Source organism: Saimiri boliviensis, chromosome 17, assembly GCF_048565385.1.
Source record: "Saimiri boliviensis isolate mSaiBol1 chromosome 17, mSaiBol1.pri, whole genome shotgun sequence".
In the NCBI taxonomy this organism is placed as follows: Eukaryota; Metazoa; Chordata; class Mammalia; order Primates; family Cebidae; genus Saimiri; species Saimiri boliviensis.
The window spans coordinates 69,594,330-69,618,142 of record NC_133465.1 but is presented as its reverse complement, the minus strand read 5'-3'; the positions used below and the strand labels follow the sequence as shown (position 1 = coordinate 69,618,142).

The window sequence follows — 23,813 nt, the reverse complement described above, 5'->3', positions numbered from 1 at the left end:
GTGCTGTGTGAACCACCCTATGAGTGGACCCCGGCCTCTCTGAGGATGGAACCAACACCTCTCCCCCCTCGACCCTCTCCCTTCCCACGCAGCGGACACTGTCCCACCCCATGCCAACCTCCTCACTCAGGACTCTTGACAGCTCTGTGCCATTAAGGTGTGTCATCCAAGTCCTGGAACAGAGGCTGACGCAGAGCGGGCACCCGGCTCACACGGGGCACAATGGCGAGTGGCCGGCTCCACGGGTGGTTCTGACTATGCTTCTGGCCCGCATGCTCTGCTCTCCCCGCAAATCCCTCTCCTTGTGAGGGAGCTAGAATCACTCCGCTGCCTGTATTCCCAGTTCCCGACGTCACACCCCCGTGTTCAGGAACCCAAAGTCCTCCGTTGAAACCTAATCCCCAGTGACATGGTTTTAAGAAGTGGGGCTGGCCAGGCTTGGTGGCTCATGTCTGTAATCCCAGCACTTTGAGAGGCTGAGGAAGGTGGATCATCTGAGGTCAGGAGTTTGAGACCAGCCTGGCCAACATGGTGAAACCCCATCTCAACTAAAAATACAAAAATTAGCCAGGCGTGGTGGTGGATGCCCGTAGTCCAGCTACTCAGGAGGCTGAGGCAGGAGAATCACTTGAACCCGGGAGGTGGAGGTTGCAGTGAGCCAAGACTGCACCACTGCACCCCAGCCTGGGCAAGAGTAAAACTCCGTCTCAAAAAAAAAGAGGTGGTGCTGTTGGGAGGTGACGTGCCACCAGGGCCCTCCATTGTCCCCAGCGACATTCAGCGCCGGAGGGAGCTTGTGTTTGCCTCCCCTACAGGAAGACGGAGTGCCATGTGTGATACAGACAGCAGCCCTCAGCAGATACAGAACCTGCCTTGATCTTGGACTTCCCAGCCTCCAGCCTGTGAGAAATCCATTTCTGTTGTTTCTGAGTTACCCAGTCTCGAGTATGATGTTACAGCAGCTGAGGAAAGGTCAGATCCCACAAAGGGCTGAGGCGATCGTGGCCCAGGGGAGGCGCTGATGGCCGGTCCAGGCTGGCCGCGGCCACCACACTCCATCAACCCTTCCTGACCGTCTTGGGTGTCCACTGCAGACCTCGTGGGCCTGGCAGGGCTTTAGGGGAAGACACCGCCGGCCTCAGGACAAACGTCCCCACTTCTTAACCCCACACGGGACCAGGATAAGGGAGGTAACATCTGTTACGGTCAGTAGCGTGTACACCTTACAGAGGAACTTTAGGGCGAGAGGTGACTGATGTCATTCTGGATGGTAAAAGTGGCCCCGGCCTGGAACGGGGCTGAAGGGCAGTGTCCGCTTCTATACGAGCCGACCCAAAAGACAACAGCGCTGGTCGCCCAGGTAGGATGTCATCGTTCTCCACAGGGAAGTCGCTGCACTTTCTACGCCTGGTTTTCAGGAAGGCGGCAGAAGAATCCATCTCTGCAGATGCCTTCGACGCGGAGTCTCACTCTGTCCCCCCGGCTGGAGGGCAGTGGCGTGATCTTGGCTCACTGCAACTGCCGCCTCCTGGGTTCAAGTGATTCTCCTTCCTCAGCCTCCCGAGTAGCTGGGAGTATAGGCACGCACCACCCTGCACAACCAATTTTCGTATTTTTAGTAGAGATGGGGTATCACCAGGTTGGCCAGGCTGCTCTTGAACTCCTGTCTGCCTTGACCTCCCAAAGGGCTGAGAGTCCAGGTGTGAGCCACTGTACCCGGCCTGGCCCCCGGTAACTCCACGTGATAAAATGAAGTGTCTGACCAGCTAACGGCAGTGATTTCTTCTGGTGGTATCTCAACAAAACGGGCTTCTTTCCCTTTCCTTGGGCTTGCCGGGCAGAACCTGGGCCCGAATTCCTCTCTAACCGCATCACGGGACAGATTTCCGGCCTCTGTCTAAGGTCTTAGGCCCCACTGCTGGGAGCCCCTTCCAGGATCCTCTTGTCTACACAGCCCTGGGGGCCACATCTCCCACCATATGTCTGACACCAGGCCCCACTGGACGTTCTCGTCACCTCAGACACGGGGGAGGCAGGGGTGTGAAAATGAATGGGGAGGTGAGGTGGGGGGTGGAGGGGAAGGGAGGGGGTGAGGTGAGGAGGGGAGGTGTGGGGGGAGGGGAGGGGAGGTGGAGAGGGGTGGTGGGAAGGTGGGGTGGGAAGGGGAGGTGGGGAGGTGGGGAGGGGAGGGGAAGGGAGTGGGGTGTGAAGGTGGGGCAGGGAGGTGAGGTGTGGAGGGGAGGGGAGGTGGAGAGGGGGTGGTGGGAAGGTGGGGTGGGAAGGGGAGGTGGGTGAGGGGGAGGGGAGGCGGGACGTGCAGGTGACATGGGGACATGAGGTAGGATGTGAGATGAGGGGGAACAGGACATGAAGGTGACATGGGGCTTTAGGTGATAGGACGTGAGGTGACAGGATGTGAGGTGAGACGGGGACAGCACTGAGGTGACGTCAGGCCTCGTGACATGAGGACATGAGGTGACGGATGCTGGCCTGAGCGACAGAGGATGGCACGCGCCCACCATGGGAACGTCCAGGGCTGGCTGGGGACAAGGTTGCTGCCTCCATCCCAGGGACGCTGGACACATCCTCCCTGCCCCGAATGCCAGAAGGGCCAGAAGCAGCTGATTCCAAATGCCCCTTTTATTAAAAACAATTGCACTTAAGATTTAGAATCTCCCAGGTCCCGTGAATTTTCCTGAGTTCCCGGCTTGCTCGGGGCCGGCAGGCGTCCAGCCCTCTGGGCAGCCGGGCAGTGGCTGCACGGGGGTGGAGCGGCAGGCGTGAGGCAGGAGGTCAGCGCACACGCCACGCCCGCACCCGAGCACCCCCTTCTCCGGTGCTGGGGACAGACGGAGGGCTAACGCTACCTGCCCGCCGGTGACAGCCAAGGGGGGCAAACCTCAGAGCAGTCTTCCTAACGCAGAGCAGCCCTCCAGGGCCCTGGCCCACGGTGTCCTCTGGGGAGAAACCTCTCCTGGACACGTGGGAGCCAGAGCCCCAGCCCAGGAGGTGGAGATGAGCAGTGCCAGGCTCTGGGTGGTGCATCTAACCCCCAGCCCTGCACGTAGCTGCTGCCCGCACACAGGCTCTGCCTGGCTAAGACCACCTGATGAGAAACTGCTCTCCCATCGACAGCGAGACAGGGATGTCCAGGACCTGGAAGAGACAGGACGAATGGAGCAGCAGACCCGTGCTCAGGAGGCAGCTCCGTCGGGCCCTGGGATGCCGGGCGCCTGGTTCCTCCCCAGCAGGCGCAGGAGGACCCCGGCTCTCAGCGCTGGCCACCTTAACGTGCTCCAGAAACGCGGTGCTGCTTAACTGCGGCTGGAGGGCCGCCATCATGGCTCCTCACCCACGTGGAGACACAGGAGGAAGGAAGGTGCAGCCGGCGTGGCCTGACCCTTCCCACTCCTCCCCAGAGGCTCCCTTGGGACGTCCCAGCGTCCTCTGCTCCTGGCACTGGGTCACCAGGACCCCCAACATCCTCCGCCCTCTGTGCCACGGCTGGGGGACGGGAGTCCCGTGCCCTGCTGGGCCCTCTTGCCTTGGTGTCGGGGCTATAGGTGAAGTTGGAGACAGGAACCCCGTTGGCGAGGACTTGCTGGGGCCCCGTGGCCACGCCGAGGACGGTCACCTTCTGCAGCTGCAGGCCAGCCCCCTCGCTGCTCACACGCACCAGCTCATTCATGATCGTGTTCTGGGCCGAGCAGAGAGAGACAAAGACAGAGAATGTGGAGGCGTCAGCAGATAGCGGGGGCAGGGACACTGTGAGAACAGGGACTCAGGATGGCATCGGGGGGGGGGGCCTCCTGTGCAGATGAAAGGGCAGAGTGCAGGGCCCCAGTGCTCCCTCTAGGACCCGGTCCACCTGGCAGAGTGCCCCAGCCACGGGTGGCTGTCCCGGGACCCGCAACCCTACCTCCCATCACCCCTCAACCCCTACCCGCCCCCGCCACCAGCCTGGGCAGCCCAGGACTCACGCTCCTGGCCAGGAAGGTGACCTGTGTGTAGGCCCCCCGCTCCAGCACTCCCAGGCTCTCCCCGTCGTCCCAGAACAGCTCGCCTTGGGCCTCCCCACCCGCGGTCAGGGCCACAGCCAGGGCCATGGGCTGCCGGCGGGACTCAGTGGTTGTGAGGCCGGGGCCCTGGAAAGGGAAAGACGCGTGAGGTCATCATCCCTACCCTGGCGGAGGTGGAGGCCTCCTGGGCCCGGGAATGCCAGGCTGCCAGGAACTAGGATCCACAGGAACCCTATGGTGACGGCTGAGACCCTCCCCACCTCGAGTGCCATCCCACGGCTGCTGGAGGCTGGGCCCGGCAGAGTCTCCACCGTGCAGACCACTGAGCTCCCACTGGCCGTACTCCACACTCCACACCTTTCAGGGCTGTGCCTCCCCCCTCACTGGCCTGGCCGGCTCCTTGGTAACCTGCACCGGGGATGGCAGCCCCTCAGAAGCCCTGCGTGGGCCTCCCCCGCCACTTCCCTGCGCCTCCCCCCCACTTCCCTGCGCCTCTCCCCACTTCCCTGCGCCTCCCCCCCACTTCCCTGCGCCTCCCCCCCACTTCCCTGCGCCTCCCCCCCACTTCCCTGCGCCTCCCCCCCACTTCCCTGCGCCTCCTCCCCCCACTTCCCTGCGCCTCCCCCTCCTCTGTGCTGTCCACACCCCCACCTCCCCCCCAACTTTCCCACGCCTCCCCTCCCACTTCCCTGCGCCTCCCCCCACTTCCCTGCGCCTCTCCCCACTTCCCTGCACCTCCCCCCCACTTCCCTGCGCCTCCCCCCCACTTCCCTGCGCCTCTCCCCACTTCCCTGCGCCTCCCCCGCCACTTCCCTACGCCTCCCCCCCACTTCCCTGCGCCTCCTCCCCCCACTTCCCTGCGCCTCCCCCCCACTTCCCTGCGCCTCCTCCCCCCACTTCCCTGTGCCTCCCCCCCACTTCCCTGCGCCTCCTCCCCCCACTTCCCTGCGCCTCCCCCCCACTTCCCTGCGCCTCTCCCCACTTCCCTGCACCTCCCCCCACTTCCCTGTGCCTCCTCCCCCCACTTCCCTGCGCCTCCCCCCCACTTCCCTGCGCCTCTCCCCACTTCCCTGCACCTCCCCCCACTTCCCTGTGCCTCCTCCCCCCACTTCCCTGCGCCTCCTCCCCCCACTTCCCTGCGCCTCCCCCCCACTTCCCTGCGCCTCCTCCCCCCACTTCCCTGCGCCTCCCCCTCCTCTGTGCTGTCCACACCCCCACCTCCCCCCAACTTTCCCACGCCTCCCCTCCCACTTCCCTGCGCCTCCCCCCACTTCCCTGCGCCTCTCCCCACTTCCCTGCACCTACCCCCCACTTCCCTGCGCCTCCCCCCACTTCCCTGCGCCTCTCCCCACTTCCCTGCGCCTCCCCCCCACTTCCCTGCGCCTCCCCCCACTTCCCTGCGCCTCCTCCCCCCACTTCCCTGCGCCTCCCCCCCACTTCCCTGCGCCTCTCCCCACTTCCCTGCACCTTCCCCCCACTTCCCTGTGCCTCCTCCCCCCACTTCCCTGCGCCTCCCCCCCACTTCCCTCCGCCTCCCCCCCACTTCCCTGCGCCTCCCCCCCACTTCCCTGCACCTCCCCCAACTCCGCGGTGTGCCATCCACATCCCTACCACAGTCCCCTGGCCCAGGTACCTGTAGGGGGATGATGTACCCCGCCCGGAGGTGGACATTGATGGTGTCCAGGGGGGCCGGCAGCGTCACCCACTGCCCTTCGCTGTGGATGGCTGGCTCGAAGGGAGCTGCGGGTGGAGGTGGGAGGCTGCCAAGGGCCTCTATTGGCACCTGGAGGGAGGGAGGTGTTGCTTTGAGAAGGATTCTGGGCCGTGCTGAGGCCTCCATGCCGTCCTCGGGAACCATGCTCTCTCTCCTGGGGCTCCATGTGGAGGCCCAGGAGGCCTGGCATAGACAGGCTGAGCTGTAACTTCAGGGGCGGACTCAGGGCTCACTAGGGGGACCCTCCTGGCCATTGAGTGGGGACAGAGCCCAAGAGGCCTGGGTGTGCCAGTTCAGCACAGTCTGTGATGGCCGTGGAACTCAGGCCTCAGTCTGCTCATCTGGGAAATGGGGATGGTCAAAGGAGCAGAGGGGCCGACGTGTGTAGAGCATTCGGGCGGGACCTGGCACGTGGCTGGGACTCAACACATACTCTCCTCTCTCCACCACCTGGTCACACCGACTAGGTGGAGGGAGCAGGTGGGAGAGCTGCTCTGGTCTCCTGCCTCCCTGGGTTTTAGGGTCCCCAGACTCACCGTCTGCAGGTTGTACCATGTGCCCGAGGGGAAGTAGCCAGTCACTTCGGTCTTCCCAGCCTGGAGCACTGGGGTGATGAGCAGGGCCGCCCCCCAGAGCAGCTGGTGGTCCACAGTCCAGGTGCTGGAGTCCTTGGGGAACCTGCAAAGGCAGGGGCACACAGGTGAGGAACGGGTGGGGCTGCTCGGCATGCCCACCCGCAGGGGGGCACCGGAAGAGAAGCTGAATTATGCTCTCTGGGAGTTCAAGGAGCCACAGGACTTGCAGGATTCGGGTTACACAGGCAAGACTGATTCCAGCAGACAGAAGTCAGTGCCGGGGCTGGGGGAAGCCTTCTCCAGGACACTCCGGTGGCTGGGCCCAGGGCAGGTGTCGGGGCTCATGCCTGAGGCACAGGGCGGACAGAGCGCTGGCCTCGCTTTGCTTGCTCACTTACCTTCCGATGACCAAGGCAGCGTGTGCTCATTGGTCAAGTATTTGGAAAGTACAAAAAAGTTACCAACAAAGAGAAAAGATCCCCCAATCCCATAACCAAAGCGAACCTGGATTAACGTCTGACACAAAGAGGAACGTACAGGTGCCAGAGCCTCTGCGGAGGGTCCCCTGTCTAACGGAGACTGTCCTGTCCTGTGACCGGCTCTGCCCACGTCCCGCCCCCTGCCCCCGGGCGAGCAGGAAGCACCCAGTGCTCAGCAGTGATGGCTGCATGGATACATTCATGGAGCTATTATGTCTTTTTAGGTGACTTCTTTAGGCCCTATTTCTATTTGTAAAATTAATGCATCAACGTGAGTGTCAAAAATGGTGACTGATATGTCCTGCTGCTTTCTACAAATGTGCCAACTGATATTCCACCTGCTGTGTCACTGTGTCCTTGCCAGCATGGGATAGTCTCATTGTCTCTAATGTATTCTAGTTCAGAGGCAAAAGAAATGGTATTTTTCTATTTCAAAATATTTCTTGCAAAATAAAGTTCCTGGAGTGATGTCAGTGAAAATGGTGGAATAAACCCCCCTGGAAATCCTCTCTCTCCTCTGTAAATACAAGAACATAGGCAAAAATGGTCAGAATTGACATTTTTAGGACTCTAGAAACTAACCAACGCCTTGTAGCGATCTGGGTAACACGTATTTAAGAAAACAGCTGAATCTTTGGAAGAACAGCAAGAATCCTAAGCCTAGCTAAGTTCTGAAGGCACTTCCCACCTCGCCCCAGCCACCTGGCAAAGGCTGCGGGACTCATGGATGCCATGTGTGAAGGATTATCTGTCTAATTATTGGCTGTCCACTAAGTTTGTCAGGCAGAGACTCCAGTGGCCACACACAATGAAGAACACAGACCTTATGGAATTAGCTCAAAAAGGCTACAAAACCACCAGCAATAGCAACAAGGCCTGAGGGGGACGGGGAATCATGACCACAGCGGCTGCATTTAAAATGTCCAGTCTGGGCCGGGTGCGGTGGCTCATGCCTGTAATCCCACTGCTTTGGGAGGCCGAGGTGGGTGGATCACCTGAGTTTGGGAGTTTGATATCAGCCTGGTCAATATGGTGAAATCCTGTTTCTACTAAAAATACAAAAATTAGCCGGGTGTGGTGGCACGTGTCCGTAATCCCCGCTACTTGGGAGGCTGAGGCAGGAGAATCACTTGAACCCAGGAGGTGGAGGTTGCAGCGAGCCGAGACCTGGCCATTGCACTCCATTCTGTGCAACAAGAGTGAAACTCCACCTCAAAAAAAAAAAAAAAAAATTACAGTCTGCTCATGCCTAGAATGCCAGCACTTTGGGAGGCCAGGGTGGGCAGACCACAAGGTCAGGAGTTCGAGACCAGCCTGGCCAATATGGTGAAACCCCATCTCTACTAAAAATACAAAAATTAGCTGGGCGTGGTGGTGGGCACCTGTAACCCCAGCTACACCAGAGAACTGCTTGAACCTGGGAGGTGGAGGTTGCAGTGAGCTGAGATTGTGCCACTGCACTCCAGCCTAGGCATCAGGGCAAGACTTTGTCTTGCCAGGCGTGGTGGCTCAAGCCTGTAATCCCAGCACTTTGGGAGGCCAAGGCGGGTGGATCATAAGGTTGAGAGATCGAGACCAACCTGGTCAACATGGTGAAACCCCGTCTCTACTAAAAATACAAAAAATTAGCTGGGCATGGTGGCACATGCCTGTAATACCAGCTACTCAGGAGGCTGAGGCAGGAGAATTGCCTGAACCCAGGAGGCGGAGGTTGCGGTGAGCCGAGATCGCGCCATTGCACTCCAGCCTGGGTAACAAGAGCGAAACTCCGTCTCAAAAAAAAAAAAAAAAAAAAAAAAAAAAAGACTTTGTCTCAAAACGAACAAACAAAAAAACAAAGTCCAGTCTGAAACAAATATACAAAAGTGTGATACATGCAAAGAAAGTATGGCGCACAGACAGGGGAAAAGTAGTTAATAAAAACTGTCCCTAAGGAAGCCCAGACATTGGACTTACTAGACAAAGACTTTACATCAGCTACTTTAAATATGTCCGAAGAGCTAAAGAAAGTACCAGAACATGACTCACCAGATAGGGCACATCCTTAACGAGAGAAAAGTAAAGGAGTGAAACAGAAATTCTGGAGTTGAAAAGAGTGCAGCAGAAATGAAAAGTTCCCTAGAGGGGCTCAACAGCAGATGAGAACAGGCGGAAAACAGAATCAGTGACCTTGCAGACAGGGTGGTCGAGACTATGGAGTCTGAAGAACAGAAAGAAAGCATGAGGAAGGAGGGAACAGAGCTGCAGAGACCCCTGGGCACCGTCAAGTGTACCAACATACATGCAACGGGAGTCCCAGAGGCAGAAGACACAAAGGGGCAGAAAAAACATTTGATGAAATAATGGCTGAAAAACCTCCCGAGTTTGATTAAAAAAAAAAAAAAAATGTGAATGTATACATCCAAGAAGCTTGACAGACTCCAAGTAAGATAAAATCAGAGAGATCTACACCTGGACACATCATCGGACCTTCAAAGGCCAAAGGCAGAGAATCTGGGAAGAGGCAAGAGAGAAGCTACTCAGGAGAAACCAAGGAGGCCATAGGCTGACAAGTTCAAAGTGCTGAGAGAGACGGCTGCCAGTCAAGAACTCCACACTGAGCAGAACTCTCAAACAATGAAGGAGAAGTTAAGACTGTGAAGTCAAGACAAAACTGAGAGAATTCATCACTAGCAGAGCTGCCCTACAATAAATACTAAAGGGGATACTTCTGGTGTAAATGAATGGTATTAGGCAGGAAGTCAGAGCCACATAAGTAAATAAAAACACGGGTATCTTGCATGTTCTTCAAATGTACCCCAAAACCTAAAATGCAATTAAAAAAAAATCATTTAAAATACATAATTCTGACCCTTATAACTGTGAGGTCCTTGGAAATAACAGGCAGTACCTGGATCATACTTTGTGAGCCATTCATTTATAATATAGTACTTTTGGAAATTTGGATAAGTAATTTTCCAGTCACCAGTACTCAACTTTCAGATATTCAGCTAAAGTAATAAAAAATTATGGCATACTCCTGATCACATGCCTTTACGTGGCATCATTACCTATGGTATTTAGAGGAGTCTGCCAAAATGGTAACTTACAATCTTCTTCCTCAGTACTATGGCCAGAGGTCCTTTATCAATGAGGGTCAGTAAGTTTCTCCCTTTGCTGTATGTTTGTTCCCCAGTGATCTCTCTGGCTCATGATGGCAGATATCACAAAATTACCTCATTGAAATATATGGTCTTCAGCTTTTTTCCTGGTTGTATTGTCAATAAATAAAAGTTAATTAAAAAAAAAAAAAACAGGGGTAAAGGTAACTACGTAGGAAAATATAAAAGACAGAATGTATGTACTCTCTTTTTTCCCTCCTATTTGACTTAAAAGACAGTTGAATAAGGCAGTCACTATAAATCTGTGTGGGTGGGCTCATAACGGATACAGATGGGTAAAAGCACAGAACGAGAGGCAAGGGGAACTACGCAGAAGCACAACTTTTTATACTATGGAAAGCACGTTGGCATCAGTTTTAAGCAGGCTAAAATTAAGATGTTAATTGTAATCCCTAGGGGAAGCACTAAAAAAACCCCAAACTTAAAGGAAATAGTGAAAGAGATGACAAGGTAATTAAAATAGCAATTAAAACACAAACTGCATTTCTTGGATTTCTTGAAGAATGTGTGGACACCATTTGTATTTCCTCTTTTGCAAACAGCATTTCTGCAATTTGGTTCTCGGGCTTGGTCTTACCAATATATGAGTTCTCTATCGATTACGAAGAGTGGCTATTTGCCATTTTGTTGACAATGGCTTCTCCGCTGTTACGATCTATGTTCAGAGCACATTTAATTTTTTTGTGTTTATATTCAGAGATTATTTTTTTTCTGCTGTGGTCAAATAAGTTTACCTTCTTTTTTTCTGAATGAAACCTCTTTCCCTTTCTTTTTGCTTTAATACTTAGCCCTCTGCCTCCACAGCACAGACACACATTCACTTCTCTTTTCCTGTGGAGTCTTCCACAGCTTGATTTTTTGTTTTTTATTTGAGACAGTCACATGGGCTGGAGTGCAGTGGCGTCATCTCTGCCTCCTGGGTTCAAGTGATTTTCCTGCCTCAGCCTCCTGAGTAGCTGGGATTAAAGGCACCCGCCACCACAGCTGGCTAATTTTTCTTTCTTTCTTTTTTTTTTTTTTTTTTGAGATGGAGTCTTTCTCTGTAACACAGGCTGGAGTGCAATGATGCGATCTCGGCTCACTGCAACCTCCACCTCCCGGGTTCCAGCGATTCTCCTGCCTCAGCCTCCTGAGTAGCTGGTATTACAGGCATGCGCCACCATGCCCAGCCAATTTTTGTATTTTTAGTAGAGACGGGGTTTCACCATGTTGACCAGGATGGTCTCGATCTCTTGACCTCGTGATCCACCCGCCTCAGCCTCCCAAAGGGCTGGGATTACAGGCATGAGCCACTGCGCCCGGCCTAATTTTTGTATTTTTACTAGAGATGGGGTTTCACCATGTTGGCCAGGCTGCCCTCGAACTCCCGACCTTGTGATCCACCTGCCTCAGCCTCCCAAAGTGCTGGGGTTATAGGCGTGAGCAACCACACCTGGCCTCCACAGCTTGATTTTTGACATTGGCTATTTAATCTACCTGGAACTTAACATTTCTATGTTACGAGAGAAAAATCAATCGACTTCTGCACATAGTTAACGAATCACCTTACTCTCTGGGAATCCTCCCTCAACCCACTGAGGCGCGGGGCTGTTGGGCCCTCCTCGTGTGCACTGTGGACTGCCCGGGGATAGAGCCAGGCTGCGAGGGTTTTATCAATCACTTTACTGCTCGGCCTGATTGTACTCCGTGTTCTTCATCCGGGGTTTTCCCATACTTCCGTGGGGTCTAAGGGGGAACTAGGGGTGCAGGGGCACCTCGGGAGGGAGGGCCAGGCCATGGCCTTGTCTCACTTGGGGGCAACCTGCCTGGTCTTGGGACACGCAGCCTGCAGCAGGACAGCACTGCCTGGGTGTTAGTTACGTGCCCCTCCATGGGGGCACACATGGGCCAGGGCCTGTGCCCAGGTGACTCACTCCAGGAAGAGGGGCCGGGCCACAGTCTCCCCGCCGACGTGCGCCAGGTGGAACAGCGTGTAGAGGTGGGGGAGGAGCGCGTAGCGCAGGGCCAGGGCGTTCCTCATGGCCTGCTGGGCCGGCTCGCTGAACCTGTACGGCTCCTGGGGCTGCAGGGCAGGCATGGGTGAAGGAAGACCCTGGGCCCCGGGGCCACCAGCCCCTGGAGTCCCCACCTTCAGAGACCTGCGCTCCGTAGCCACCCAGCATGGGCGCTTCTCCAGCAGGGGTGGGATTCTCAGGGGAGAGTCTTGGGTGGGTGGGATCCCCCACCTGCCCCGCTGCCCCGCCCTACCAGATTGAGCAGGCCGTTGTGGTTCCGCATAAAGGGGTAGAAGGCGCCCAGCTGGGTCCAGCGCACGCACAGCTCCTCCGAAGTGTTGCCCAGGAAGCCGCAGATGTCCGCCCCGACCAGGGGCACCCCCAGCAGGTTAAACTGCAGGATTTCTGGGAGGGCAGAGTCGGGCTGGGCTCAGGCTGCTGCAGCAGAACCAGCTCAGCCCCATCTGCTGAGTGGGCCGGGGGCCCCAGCTCCTCTCTTCTGAGCAGCCCCTCCTGTTAGGAGCTCACCGGACACGGAGGAGGCCAGCTGCTCCCAGGAGCTCCACACGTCCCCGGTCCAGTGGCCAGCGTATCGGCCATGGCCCGCAAAGGTGGAGCGGGAGATCACAAACGGGCGAGCCCCTCGAGCCTTCACCAGTGCCCTGGGGGGTGAAGGGACACCATGAGGGCTGTGTGGAGCGGGGCCACCCAGGAACCCTGTCACCAGCAGGGCAGAGCTGGGAGCAAGGGGCTGTCCGGGAGGAGGCGGAGGCCAGGGAGGACGATGGCAAGGCCACCGCCCACGTCTGCTGGGCACAGTCGGCTCTGTCCGGGCCACCTTATGCCTGCAGGCAAGCCAGGACCCCCAGAGCCTCACAGGAGTCACAAGATTCCTGCTGATACAGACTCCCCGTCAGCACCCAGGGTCCTTCCAATGCAAGTCCCAGGCACGTAGTGGGAAGGAGCCTCCAGCTTCAGGCTGGGGTGCAGGCAGGGGGTGGGGACAGCACTCAGGCCACCGGCAGGCCCCGGGTGGGTGGTCTGGGCCGCCTCTTTTCCTCCTCCCGGAGGCCCTGCAGAGGCCCGGACCCTGTGGGACAGGCCGTGCGGCAGGGCCCGGGGGTGGGACAGGGTCCTCACCTGTGCGAGGCGATGGCTTCGGTCAGGCCGTATAGGTTGTGCAGGTTGTAGTGTGTGGAGAGGAACTGGCGGCTGGAGGCACAGATGGTGGCCGCCTGGAGGGCGCCCCCAACCACCCCTGGAAGAGGTGGGGCTGCTTTCAAGGGAGCTTCCTCCTGGTAGGCTCCAAGGAGCCCTCCCTGCCCCCCAAGTCCCGGGAGCCCCCGGGGAGGCTGCTGGCTCTTCAGGCTGGCCCTGGAGGTGCACCTGCAGCCGCTCCCGATGCCCCTGTGGGGCTGGTGTTGCCCTGGGAACCTGGACACATCCTTTACCACCTCCACTGCTCCCAAGGCAGGGCCAGGTGGGTGCTGGGCTCTGCAGACACCCTGACTTCACATCCACCATCTCTTGGCCCATTTCAAGCATTCCCCTGCCTGCTTACCTGAGCCCCAAACCCCACCCTCTGACTGACTCTTTGCTTGGTCAAGCTACAGCCTCAGGTCCTGTAACGTTCTCCCAGACCCATCTGTGTGCTTCCTTGTAAAATCCAGTTTCTGCTATTCCTGCGAAGTCGGTTTAGCAAGAAGCCCCCTGACCCCCATGCTTCCTCTTAGTAACTCCCCGCTCTGACCCCCACCCTGCTCCCTGCCTGGAACTCCACGAGGCCGGGCTGCACTCGAGTCGGGTCTGACCTCTGCCCATGGCAGGCCCCCGCGCCTATGGAGACAGCCCCGAGTCAAGTCGGCCTCACTGCTCTGGCAAGCACCCTGGGCAGCGCTTCCTTCTGCAGGGCCTGCGCCTCTGCCCCCACCCTGTCTGCACTGACTGAGTCTCCCGGCCTGAGCCTTCCTTCTGGAGTTCCCCTCCCGCCCCTTTCCTGGCTGGCCCATCTGCTTCTCAGAGATGAGGGCGCCGAGTCTCCCAGGCCAGACGAGGGGGTCTCTGATTTGAAGCACTAAGTACCCAGAGGGCACCCCAGGGCAGGTAGGGTAGTGGGGGCTGACCAGGCACGTAGGGCGGGTTTTCCAGCTCATTGCTGGGGCAGCCGTCCTCAGAGCCCCGGATGAAGTTGGAAGGCTCGTTCATGTCCTGTAAGAGAGGCCCTGCTGGTGGGTGACTCTGCCCACAGTGAGGAGGGTGGGACGGTCCCAGAGGCCACGGCTACAGCGACACTTGGGAGCAGGGCCACACTTACGATCCACATGCCGTCGAAGGGCACCTGGTCGTGGAACTCAACCACCATGTCCTCCCACCAGGCCAGGGCCTCCGGGTTGGTGAAGTCGGGGAAGGCAGTGGACCCGGGCCACACCTGGACAACGAGAGGCCAGAGCGGGGAGACCCGGCCCAGCCAGGGCCTGCACTAAGCCCCCCGTCTCAGCCTGAGCAGAGGGGCAGCCTCACTCTTACTGGACGTCCAAATTTGCAAACCCGAGAGAGCTGTACCCTGGGGGTCAATGAGCAGCTCTTCTTCCACAAGGCACTGATGCTGGGCCAAGTGGCCTCGGCCCTGAAAACGAGGGGCCACCCCCAACACATCCACCCAAGGGCTGGGCTGCGGAACCAGAGAGAGTCAGGGAGAAGGCAGTGGAGGGACCCCATGCAAGCCCTGCCATGGAGTCTCACACATCCATACCGCACCTTCCCTGCCACGGAGTCTCACACATCTGCACCGCACCCTCCCTAGCCGCTCCCTCAGTGGGGTACCTGTCCTAGGTCCTGAGCACACTCTGGAGTGGGTGGAGGTTGCCATTCCATGGAGCTGCCCACAGGAATGCCTGAGAAATGGCCAGGAGGCCCCTGGGGGGGCTGGGAGGACAAGGAGGACCCTGAGGCCTCACTGAGGGTCTGGGGAGCTTGTGCCTGGGCTGGGCCCGGCTGCCCATGTAGTCAAAGGCCTGCTGCTGGAAGAGCTCACGGTGGCATTCTTTGCAGGAGCCGCCGTTGTCATGAGCCACTGTGACTCCCTCCTCTCAACTGTCCCACTGGGCGTGATGGCTCCTCAAATCCCAGCCTTTTCCTGAGCAGCCGCGCGCACCCCCTGGCCGGAGGCCTCTGCTTTCTAACCCCATCCCCGGGGCGCCCACACTACCTTCCCAATCAGCGGCTGGCCGGTCTCGTTGGTGATGAAAACCCCCCTCCGCAGACCCTCGTCATACGGTCTGTAGCTCCCGGCGGGGCCTGAGCTGCTGATGGCAGGATCCTGGGAAGAGGGAGACCTGTCAAGGTGAGGGTGGCCAGAGCCCTGGCGCCAGCCACTGGGCGACAGTGAGAGGACGAGGCAGCGTGGCCCTCCTGCACATGCCCGCCTGGAGAGGAGCCAGGGCTGGGGAACCGGGACCAGCCAGCTGCGGAGGAACAGGTGAGTATGGATGCTTTACCTTTTCTTTAAACCTTTCGAGTTTCACAGCTGTTCTACAAGAACTGCTTTTCTTTTATAATTAAAAATATGTGAAAAAGAAAAGGGTCTGTGCTCCCACTCCTGCTCTTAGGGGCTAATGCTTGCGGCCCGCAGAGGGCAGGATGGAGCTGGGCAGCGGCAGGCAGCACGGCCCCACACTCCTTGTCTGCGCCTCCTCTGCCGAAGCCAGTCTTCCTGGCAGGAGCTGCCGGGTCTTTTCTGCTGGCCCTGCCTCCCACTGCCTCCTCTGGCCACGTGCCAGGCACCGCACTTGGGCTGGACCAGCCCCCAAACTGCATCCTTCTGGCTGTGGGACTGGCCCCGGGAAAGGCCTGTCTTTGTGCCGCGTGACTCAGAGTCCTGCCCTGGGACTTTTCTATGGGAGCTGTGGTGCCAGCAGGAGGGCTGGAAGCTGGAGGCTGCCCTTGCTCACACCATCCCTTCCGGGGACTCAGAGCCAGCCTGAAGGAGAGGCAGGGCCAGAGGCACGGGGAGCCTCTACGGTTCCAGCGAGACCCACGCCCAGGCCCTCCACTTTCCAGGACCGTGAGACATCAGCTTATCGTGCCCCTGGCCTTTTGCTTTGCAGCAGTTCGAGTAACCTACATGCGACAGAACCCTGAGTAACACCCGGGCGTCTCAAACCCGCCCTCCCTGGACAGCAGGAGCCTGCAAGAAACATCCTTGGCGGCCACACAGGCGTGAGCATGACGCCACCCAGAGGAGGAGCCACCGGGCACGAGGACAGCCCCTTCCCAAACACCCACGGCGCGGGGCACGCACCACGAGCATGACGTAGCGCCGGCCGCCCTCGTGTAGCTCCCGCACCATGGCCGGGAAGTCGGGGAAGGCGTCCTTGTCGAACGTGAAGTCCCTCCGGCCGTCCATGTAGTCCAGATCGTTCCACTGCACGTCCTGCAGCCACAACACGGGGCCGGCTTCTGGGGGCCCGAGGAGACGCGCCCCCGCCAGCCCCTCCCGGCCACCGCGCCAACTCACCAGGGGGAAGTGGGCCCTGGTCATGTTCTGCACCGCCTGGCGAGTGATGGCCGTGGAGGAGTAGCCCCAGCGGCACAGGTGGAAGCCCAGGCCCCAGTACGGCGGCATGAACGGGTATCCTGCGGGCCGACGCCGATGCCATGAGTGGGTGGGGAGGGAGCCTGGGGGCGGGGGCCGCGGCCGGGGAGCGGGCCCTACCCACAACGTCCAGGTACTGCCGCACCACGCTCTTGGGCTCCGGGCCCAGGAAGACGTAGACATCCAGGATCCCACCTGTGGACCTCCAGCTGAGGGCGGGGCTCGGCTGCAGGACCACGTCTGGAAGGGAAGCAGCTCTGGGGCGTGGGGAGATACCTCACCCCGAGGGCCCTGCACCCCATGGATGGGCCGCGCACAGGCGGAGAGCGAGGCTCTCTCCCTATGGGGAGCTCAGAGTGGCCTGGGGAAGCCGTGCTAAGCCCGACTCAGGAGGAACCTGGCACAGGACGGAAAGTGGCCGCAGCCCACCACCTCTGGGCAGGGCCCCAGCACCCTCCTTAGGAGCACAGAAGGCCAGAGCTGGGAGAGGCGCCAGCCCGTGGGACTCATTTCTCAGAAGAGAACAGGAGGCCCAGCGCGTGCTCAGGGTCCCTGACACAGACCTCCGGTCTCTGGGGCGGCCAGCACGGAGGAGACCCCAGCCTGGGTGCTGGGCAGGGGGCAGCTTACCCATGGCATTGCTGTTCAGCAGGAACACCCCGTGTGCTGACCCGCCGTCCTCCAGCACCAGGTAGAAAGGGTGAGACCCGTAGAGGTTTGCACCCGGCTGGGACATGCAGAAGGCGCGTCAGCCCCTGCGCTCCCTGGCCCTGCGTCCCGCCCGCTGCCCGCTGCTATACCGTGGGTGCGAGGTCCCGGTTCCACAGGGTGATCTTGGTCCAGCTGGTGCTGAGCATCAGGGGACTGAGGTGCTCAGCGAGGCCTGTGATGTACTGCGAGGGCAGCGAGGTGGACAGCTGCAGGAACTGGTCCGCGAAGAACAGCGGTGCCACCGTCGTGTTCAGCCTGCAGGGCAGAGGCCAGCCGGGCTTGCTCGCACCTGAGGGGCCAGACAAGCCCGAGAGCACCCAGAGAGCACCCCTGGGCCCTGGGAGGGCAGGGTGGCCTGGCCAGCCCTGAGGCTCATGACCCTGGGACAGGAGGCCGTGCCAGGCCCTGTAGCCCTCGGCACCATGGTGCCAGCGTGACAAACACTGAGGGTGCATCAGAGGAGGCGCACTGCCTGGCTGGGCCCACACCATCCCATGGGCCCCCAAGGTGCTGACCTCCAGGAAATGGCCGGCACCAGAACTGGCACACATGGCTGTCCCATGAACCCTGACCAGAAGCAGGGCTGGGCAGGGGCTGAACAGAACCTTTCCAGGCCCAGGGGCTGGCCAAAGTCCTCCCAGGTCCTGGCCCAGCCATGCCCCAGAGGGGCCCTGGGGGTTTGCTGGGGGTCAAGTGCAAGGCAAACTGCACCTCCAAGGAGGGAAGATAAGATAAGCCCCGTCCACAGGAAGCCGTGTGCTCTGTTAACACATCACAGCTCATTTCACAGGACATGCTCACGCCGCGCCCACCCTCCCCGGGCAAGACGCTGGTACATTCAAGGCGGAAATCTGGTAAGATGCCTGTTTGCTGTTTGTTTTTTGAGACAGGGTCTCACTCTGTCACCAAGGCTGAAGTGCAGTGGCAAAATTATGGCTCACTGCAACCGCGAACCTCCGGGCTCAAGGGATCCTCCCACCTCAGCCTCCTGAGTAGCTGGGACCACAGGCATGTGCCACAACTCCTGGCTAATACTTTTAATTTTTTTGTAGAGATGGGGTCTTGCTATGTTGTCTAGGCTGGTCTTGAACTCCTGGGCTCAAGCAATCCTCCTGCCTTGGGCTCCCAAAGTTCTGGAACTGCAGACATGCACCACCACCTAGCGTGGTAAGATGCTTTGACAACCTTCTCTTGGGTCTCTCAGAGGTCAGCTCAGAGAGGTCACCCTGCCCCCGCCATCTGCACAGCTGGCTTCTAGAGTGCTCTGCTCCCTGACGCTGTGTCTGTGTGGACTTGATTATGGCTTCCCCTTATGTGTCTGTCCCGGGGAGCTGGATCCAAAGCACCCGCACACGGGTCAGTACGTGAACACCGAGGAAATGAATGAGCGAAAATAAAAAACGCATTTCCGGAGGCGAATTCTCTTAAGATTAAGGCAAATCCAAGTGATGTCATTCCGGAGCACTTCCGAGTTAAATGACAAGAAGGGACTCGGTCAGTCCTGAGCACGTGTTTACGTGGGATTTATGCCTATGGGAGTAAAAGCCCCAGGGAGCGCGCTGTGAAGAACACGGCTCACCCTCCCCATCCAGGTGAGGGCGCAGAGCCCAGACACTCACAGCACGCGGCCGCCCAGCTCCCGGCGCACGATCAGCCCGAAGGGCTCCTCGGAGAACTCCACGCTGTAGAGTGGAGACGGCGCCCGGCTGTGGACACGAGGGGTCTCCAAGGGCACCTCGTACCGTCTGTTAGCGGGATCTTTGATCTAGAAGAAGAGGTGGGGGTGTATCTGCGTCCCCCACGCCCTCCTCACTCTCCAGAGGGGAGCCTGCATCCTGAGGATGGGTCAGGTCCTGGCGCAGCCGCTCATGGGTGTGGGACCACGGGCAGCGCATTGCGGCCTCCCTGAGCCTCGGCTTCCTCATCTGCACAGCCAGGAGCAGAGCCAGGAGGAGAGCGCCTCCCCCAGAATGGAGGTAAAATACAGAACACCTGGTAACTCTGAATTTCAGATAAACACCACACAGCTCTCGTAGTATAAATACATCCCAGGTACTGCAGCCTTACGTGAGAAAACAAAGTCATGCCTGGGGCACCTGCAGTCCGGGTTTCCTGGGCGTCCTGTTTTCATCTGCAACCTCTGGCAGCCCGGCTCTACCTGATCCACCTTTTCATAAAGATGAATGAGCCCCGAGCCCTGCTTCTGGTGCACCTGTCACTGTGGTGTCCCCAGTGCTCCCCGAGGGGTGCTGCCGTGTCTGCTCACACCTCTGCTCCTAGCAAGGGCTCAGCACACAGCAGCGCAACACACAGCTGGCCCATGCAAAGCGCATGTGTGTCGTGGCCCACACGCACCCTCTGCCCCGCTCCCGCCTCGGCCCCCGCCCCCGCCCCTGCCCACCGTGAAGTGGAGGCGGTTCTCAGTCTCCATCATCACTTCCAGTCGCAAGGTCAGGATGTCCTTGGGGAAGAAGGTGGGGGTGGTTCGGGTCAAGGTGGCCGTGTAGCCCATTTCAGAGGAGCTCAGGTTCTCCAGCTTGTAGCTGGGGTAGCTGGGCGGGAAGAAGCACCAGGGCTGCCCCATCTGGGCACCCCGCAGCACCCGCTCCGCAGGGACGTAGCAGCAGCCACGGGCCTCACACTGCTCCTGGGTGATGGTCTTGTCAGGGGCACAGTCAAAGCGGCTGTTGGGGGGCACGTCGCACCGTGTGGGTGCCGCTCTGGGCCTGCCGGGGTCATGGCGGGGCCCTGGCCTGCTGGCTCCCTGCTGGCGAGCTGAGTGAGGCTCCTTCAGGATAGGGGAGGAGCCGCCCAGCTCTCGGGGAACCACCAGCAAATCGTGGAGCAGGATGTGCCCCAGGAGCACGGCTGTGGCCAGGGACACGAGGGCGCAGACTGCCAGCAGCTGGCGGGGGCAGGGTGGCTGCCTCACTCCCATGGTCAGAGACGGCCTGGACGGCTCCTTCCTGGAGGCCTGTGGGAGCAGGAAGTGGGCTCAGAGGGGAGGCGGGGGGGCGGCACTCAGGGGCTCTCAAAGCAGCTCTGAGACATCAACCGTGGCTGGCGCTGTGGTGCCCAGGCAGGTGGGGTACGGCGGCCAGGGTGGGTGCTGCAGCGCTGGCTAGCCTGGGGAGAGCCCAGAAGGAAGGGAGAGAAAAGCCCCAGCAGGGGAGGGCAGAGCGCCTGCACTGTCTGCTCAATGTTATAATGAAACACACTTAGAATGTCCCCAGGAAGACCGGCAAGACAACTGGACACTCGAAACGGGCCAAACGGGCCTGTCGCCCAGGTCGGAGTGCTGTGGTAAGATCTTGGCTCACTGCAGCCTCCACCTCCCAGACTCAAGCAGTCCTCCCACTGCAGACTCCCGAGTAGCTGGGGCTAGAAGCACATACCACTGCACCCAGCTAATTTTTTTTTTTTTTTTTTCGAGACAGAGTCTCGCTCTTTTGCCCAGGCTGGAGTGCAGTGGCAGGATCTCAGCTAACTGCAACCTCCGACTCCCGGGTTCAAGCAATTCTCTGCCTCAGCCTCCCTAGTAGCTGGGATTACAGGTGCCTGCCACCACGCCTGGCTAATTTTTTTTATTTTTCATAGAAATGGCATTTTACCATCTTGACCAGGCTGGTCTTGAACTTCTGACCTTGTGATCCACCTGCATTGGCCTCCCAAAGTGCTGGGATTACAGGCATGAGCCACCACACCTGGCTGGGAGCCCCACTTCTGAATCAAGGTGAGGCTTGGTCCACTGGGTGTCGGTGGAAGTGATTCTGGCAACTCATACGTTCTTAGGGGGACCCAGCACCTTCCCTGTCACCCTTTCCCATCGACTGGTGCCCGGATATACCACAGTTGGGAATCCTGGGCACCACAGCTGGGGGTGACACTCTAGGGGTGGTAAAGCCACAAGAGAGAAAGGGCTTGACCTCGAGGGACTTTGCAGATCAGAACCCCTTCCAGCCCTCGAGGTACGTTGGGGAGAAACAGTCTCTTGTAACAGCGGCTGCTCCTGGAGCCTCAGGTACAGACATGACAAGATTGTCATGTGCAGACAAGACATGTGGGTTCACTTTCATGACTCTGCTGGTAAGGTTAACAAGTGACAACTACCTTTGTTTTGCTTGTCTGTACATTAATATTTAATGACGAACATTCTATAGTCTGGCGCCTCTCAGGAGCAGCGGGAGCCCACATGCAATTCAATATGCATGGATTTTAATAGGGGAGTCCCTTTGATGTGTGTGATACACCCTGGGGAGGGAGTGGGGAAGGCTGGGAGAGCCTGACCCCAAGGGAGGGAGGAAGAAGGTGTCCTAGCAGCGAGGCCATGGGGGAGAGACGCAGGGAGGTCCTCAAACCGAAGCCAGTCACCACAGGGGTCTGTGTCTCTGAGGAATGAACCTTGGAGCGGAGCAGGGAAGGGTTTCAAAGAGAAGCCCCTGACCAGGGAAGCCCCCTGGAGCGGAGGACCGTGAGGCCTTCTCTGGTACTGGGAGCTCATCACACACCAGGAAGAAGTGAATGCAGGGCCTGAGGGAGTCTGATGTATCATGTCATGTTACAGAAGGCTGGGCTGGGAATGCTCTGTCCCTGGCAGGGCTTGGTGTGCCACTGTGGGCCACTGGGAAGTGAGGGCTGTCTGGGCTGGAGGGCGAAATGTTTCATCCACACTTCGGACATCAAATGGGAGAGTTTCTTTCACACCAATTGATTCTACAACTTTCTGGACACGGCTAGGTGTCCCAGAATTCAGCTCAGTCCTGACACTACCCGGAGTCAGCACAGACTCCACAGGTCAAGGGCTCAGTCCTACGAGACGGCCCCACCTCAGAGGCCAACTGCAATCCCTAGGTTGCGACTTGTACTTCTGATCAACTAGTTATAAATTCAGGGGTTTGGACAGGCGCGGTGGCTCACACCTGTAATCCCAGCACTTTGGGAGGCTAAGGCGGGCAGATCACCTGAGGTCGGGAGTTCGAGACCAGTCTGAGCAACATGGAGAAACCCAGTCTCTACTAAAAATACAAAATCTGCCAGGCATGGTGGCACATGCCTGTAATCCCACCTACCCTCGAGGCTGAGGCAGGAGAATTGCTTAAATCCGGGAGGCGGAGGTTTCGGTGAGCTGACATCTCACCACTGCACTCCAGCCTGGGCAACAAGAGGGAAACTCTGTCTCAAAATAATAATAATAATAATAATAATAATAATAATAATTCAGGGGTTCCCAGGACTCCCCCTTCAGGCTCACAGAACTCAGGAAAGTTTTCTTACATTTGCTGGTTTATTACAAAGGATTAACTTGGACAGTTATGGAAGGCATGCTCCGCCTGCCCGGGGTGGGTGGGGGAGGGACTCCGCACCCTGCTGGCACCACGCTCTGGTGCCTCGGTGTGCTCAGCCACCTGGAGGGAAGCCCTCTGATCCCTGTTTTTAACGGGGGTTTTAAACGGGGTTTTTAACGGGGTTCCATGATGCAGGCATGACTGACTCAGCCAGCGGTGATCAACTCAATCTCCAGCCCTCGCCCCTTCTCCCTCCTAGCCCCTGTCATCAGGCTTCGGTCTTTTGGGCCATCTGCTTCCATCCTGAAGCCACCTGGTGTCCCTAGTCATCAGTCACCTCATTAGCAAAAGGCTCTCGCATCACTCGGTTTCCAAGGGTTTCAGGTGCTGTGTGCCCCAAGCAGGGACAAAGACCAGAGACAGTCACCCCTAGCTTGGCCTAAGGGGGGGTCTTCGTGGTTCAGACACTCGGATCTCAGAGCTGGCCCTGGGGCCCCCGCTCAGGCCCCGGTGCTCCTCGCCCAGGGATTCAGACTCAGCCATGGGTGGCCCGGGGCCCGGCCAAGACTGAGCACTGCGTCGACCCCACGGGGAAGGACGCAGCCTCCAGCCCCAGCCCGAGCCAGAAGGGCGGCCCTGCGTTCGTCTCTAAGCTTAATTCAGAGAAAGACCGGGAGGACTAGAGGTCCGGGGCTCAGGCTCGGCTCAGGGGAAGAGGCTGGGGGCGCGGCCAGGCGGGTTCAAACCTGCGTCTGGGGTGTTACCGCCGGCAGCGCGGGGGGGGGGCTCCGTGCCTCAGTTTCCCCGTCCGCTGCGGCACGCGCAGAGCCTCCCTCGCTGAGTCATGCGCGGACGAGGAGAACCTGGAGGTGCCCGGGCCCCTTGGCGTCACCGGGGTCACTGTCCCCCCCGCGGCCGCACCCCAGGCCCCGCCGCGGCCCCGGCGACAACCTCGGCTCGCCCGACTCGGAGGCCGCAGCCGGCCCACCGCCCCACCCACGCGGCCCCGGCCCCGCTCACCTCCGCGCACGCGCGCCCCGGCCACCCGCGGAGACTCCGGGGTCGTGCCCGGGCGCGCGCCCGCAGAGGCGGCCCACGTGACGCGGCCTCCCGCGCAGGCGCCCGAGGCGAGGGTGTGCGTCCGCGCTGCGCCCCCCAGCGGCGGCTCGGGCAGAGCGGGCCGGGGCGCGTCCCCGCGCTCGGAGGGGGCCCGGGGAGCGCGCGTGGCCCCGCGTCCGGCGTCCCGCGGGGAGGGGCCGGCCACGTGCCGGTTCGTCTGGG

General features: G+C 59.3%; 1 protein-coding gene across 4 annotated transcripts; it reads right to left on the bottom strand.

Annotated features, from left to right (window-relative positions):
• Positions 1 to 2,625: 2,625 nt before the first annotated feature.
• GAA (alpha glucosidase) lies at positions 2,626 to 23,640 on the bottom strand. Of its 4 annotated transcripts, XM_074389032.1 has the most exons (22): positions 23,553 to 23,630; positions 23,279 to 23,395; positions 22,317 to 22,398; positions 19,649 to 20,221; positions 18,867 to 19,012; positions 17,337 to 17,502; positions 17,167 to 17,263; positions 16,657 to 16,776; positions 16,459 to 16,577; positions 16,243 to 16,374; positions 15,151 to 15,261; positions 14,257 to 14,370; positions 14,066 to 14,150; positions 13,083 to 13,200; positions 12,471 to 12,604; positions 12,196 to 12,347; positions 11,862 to 12,010; positions 6,270 to 6,411; positions 5,653 to 5,802; positions 3,981 to 4,145; positions 3,545 to 3,697; positions 2,626 to 3,156 (listed from the first exon to the last, which is right to left on the bottom strand). In XM_074389032.1, the coding sequence occupies exons 3-22, from the start codon at positions 22,377 to 22,379 to the stop codon at positions 3,097 to 3,099; spliced, it is 2,949 nt and encodes a 982-aa protein (XP_074245133.1). In that variant the 5' UTR covers positions 22,380 to 22,398; positions 23,279 to 23,395; positions 23,553 to 23,630; the 3' UTR covers positions 2,626 to 3,096. The 4 variants fall into 4 exon arrangements, with proteins under 4 accessions (XP_074245133.1, XP_039332563.2, XP_074245134.1 ...); XM_039476629.2 differs by lacking the exon at positions 22,317 to 22,398; XM_074389033.1 differs by lacking the exon at positions 23,279 to 23,395 and having other exon boundaries at positions 23,553 to 23,624.
• Positions 23,641 to 23,813: the final 173 nt, after the last annotated feature.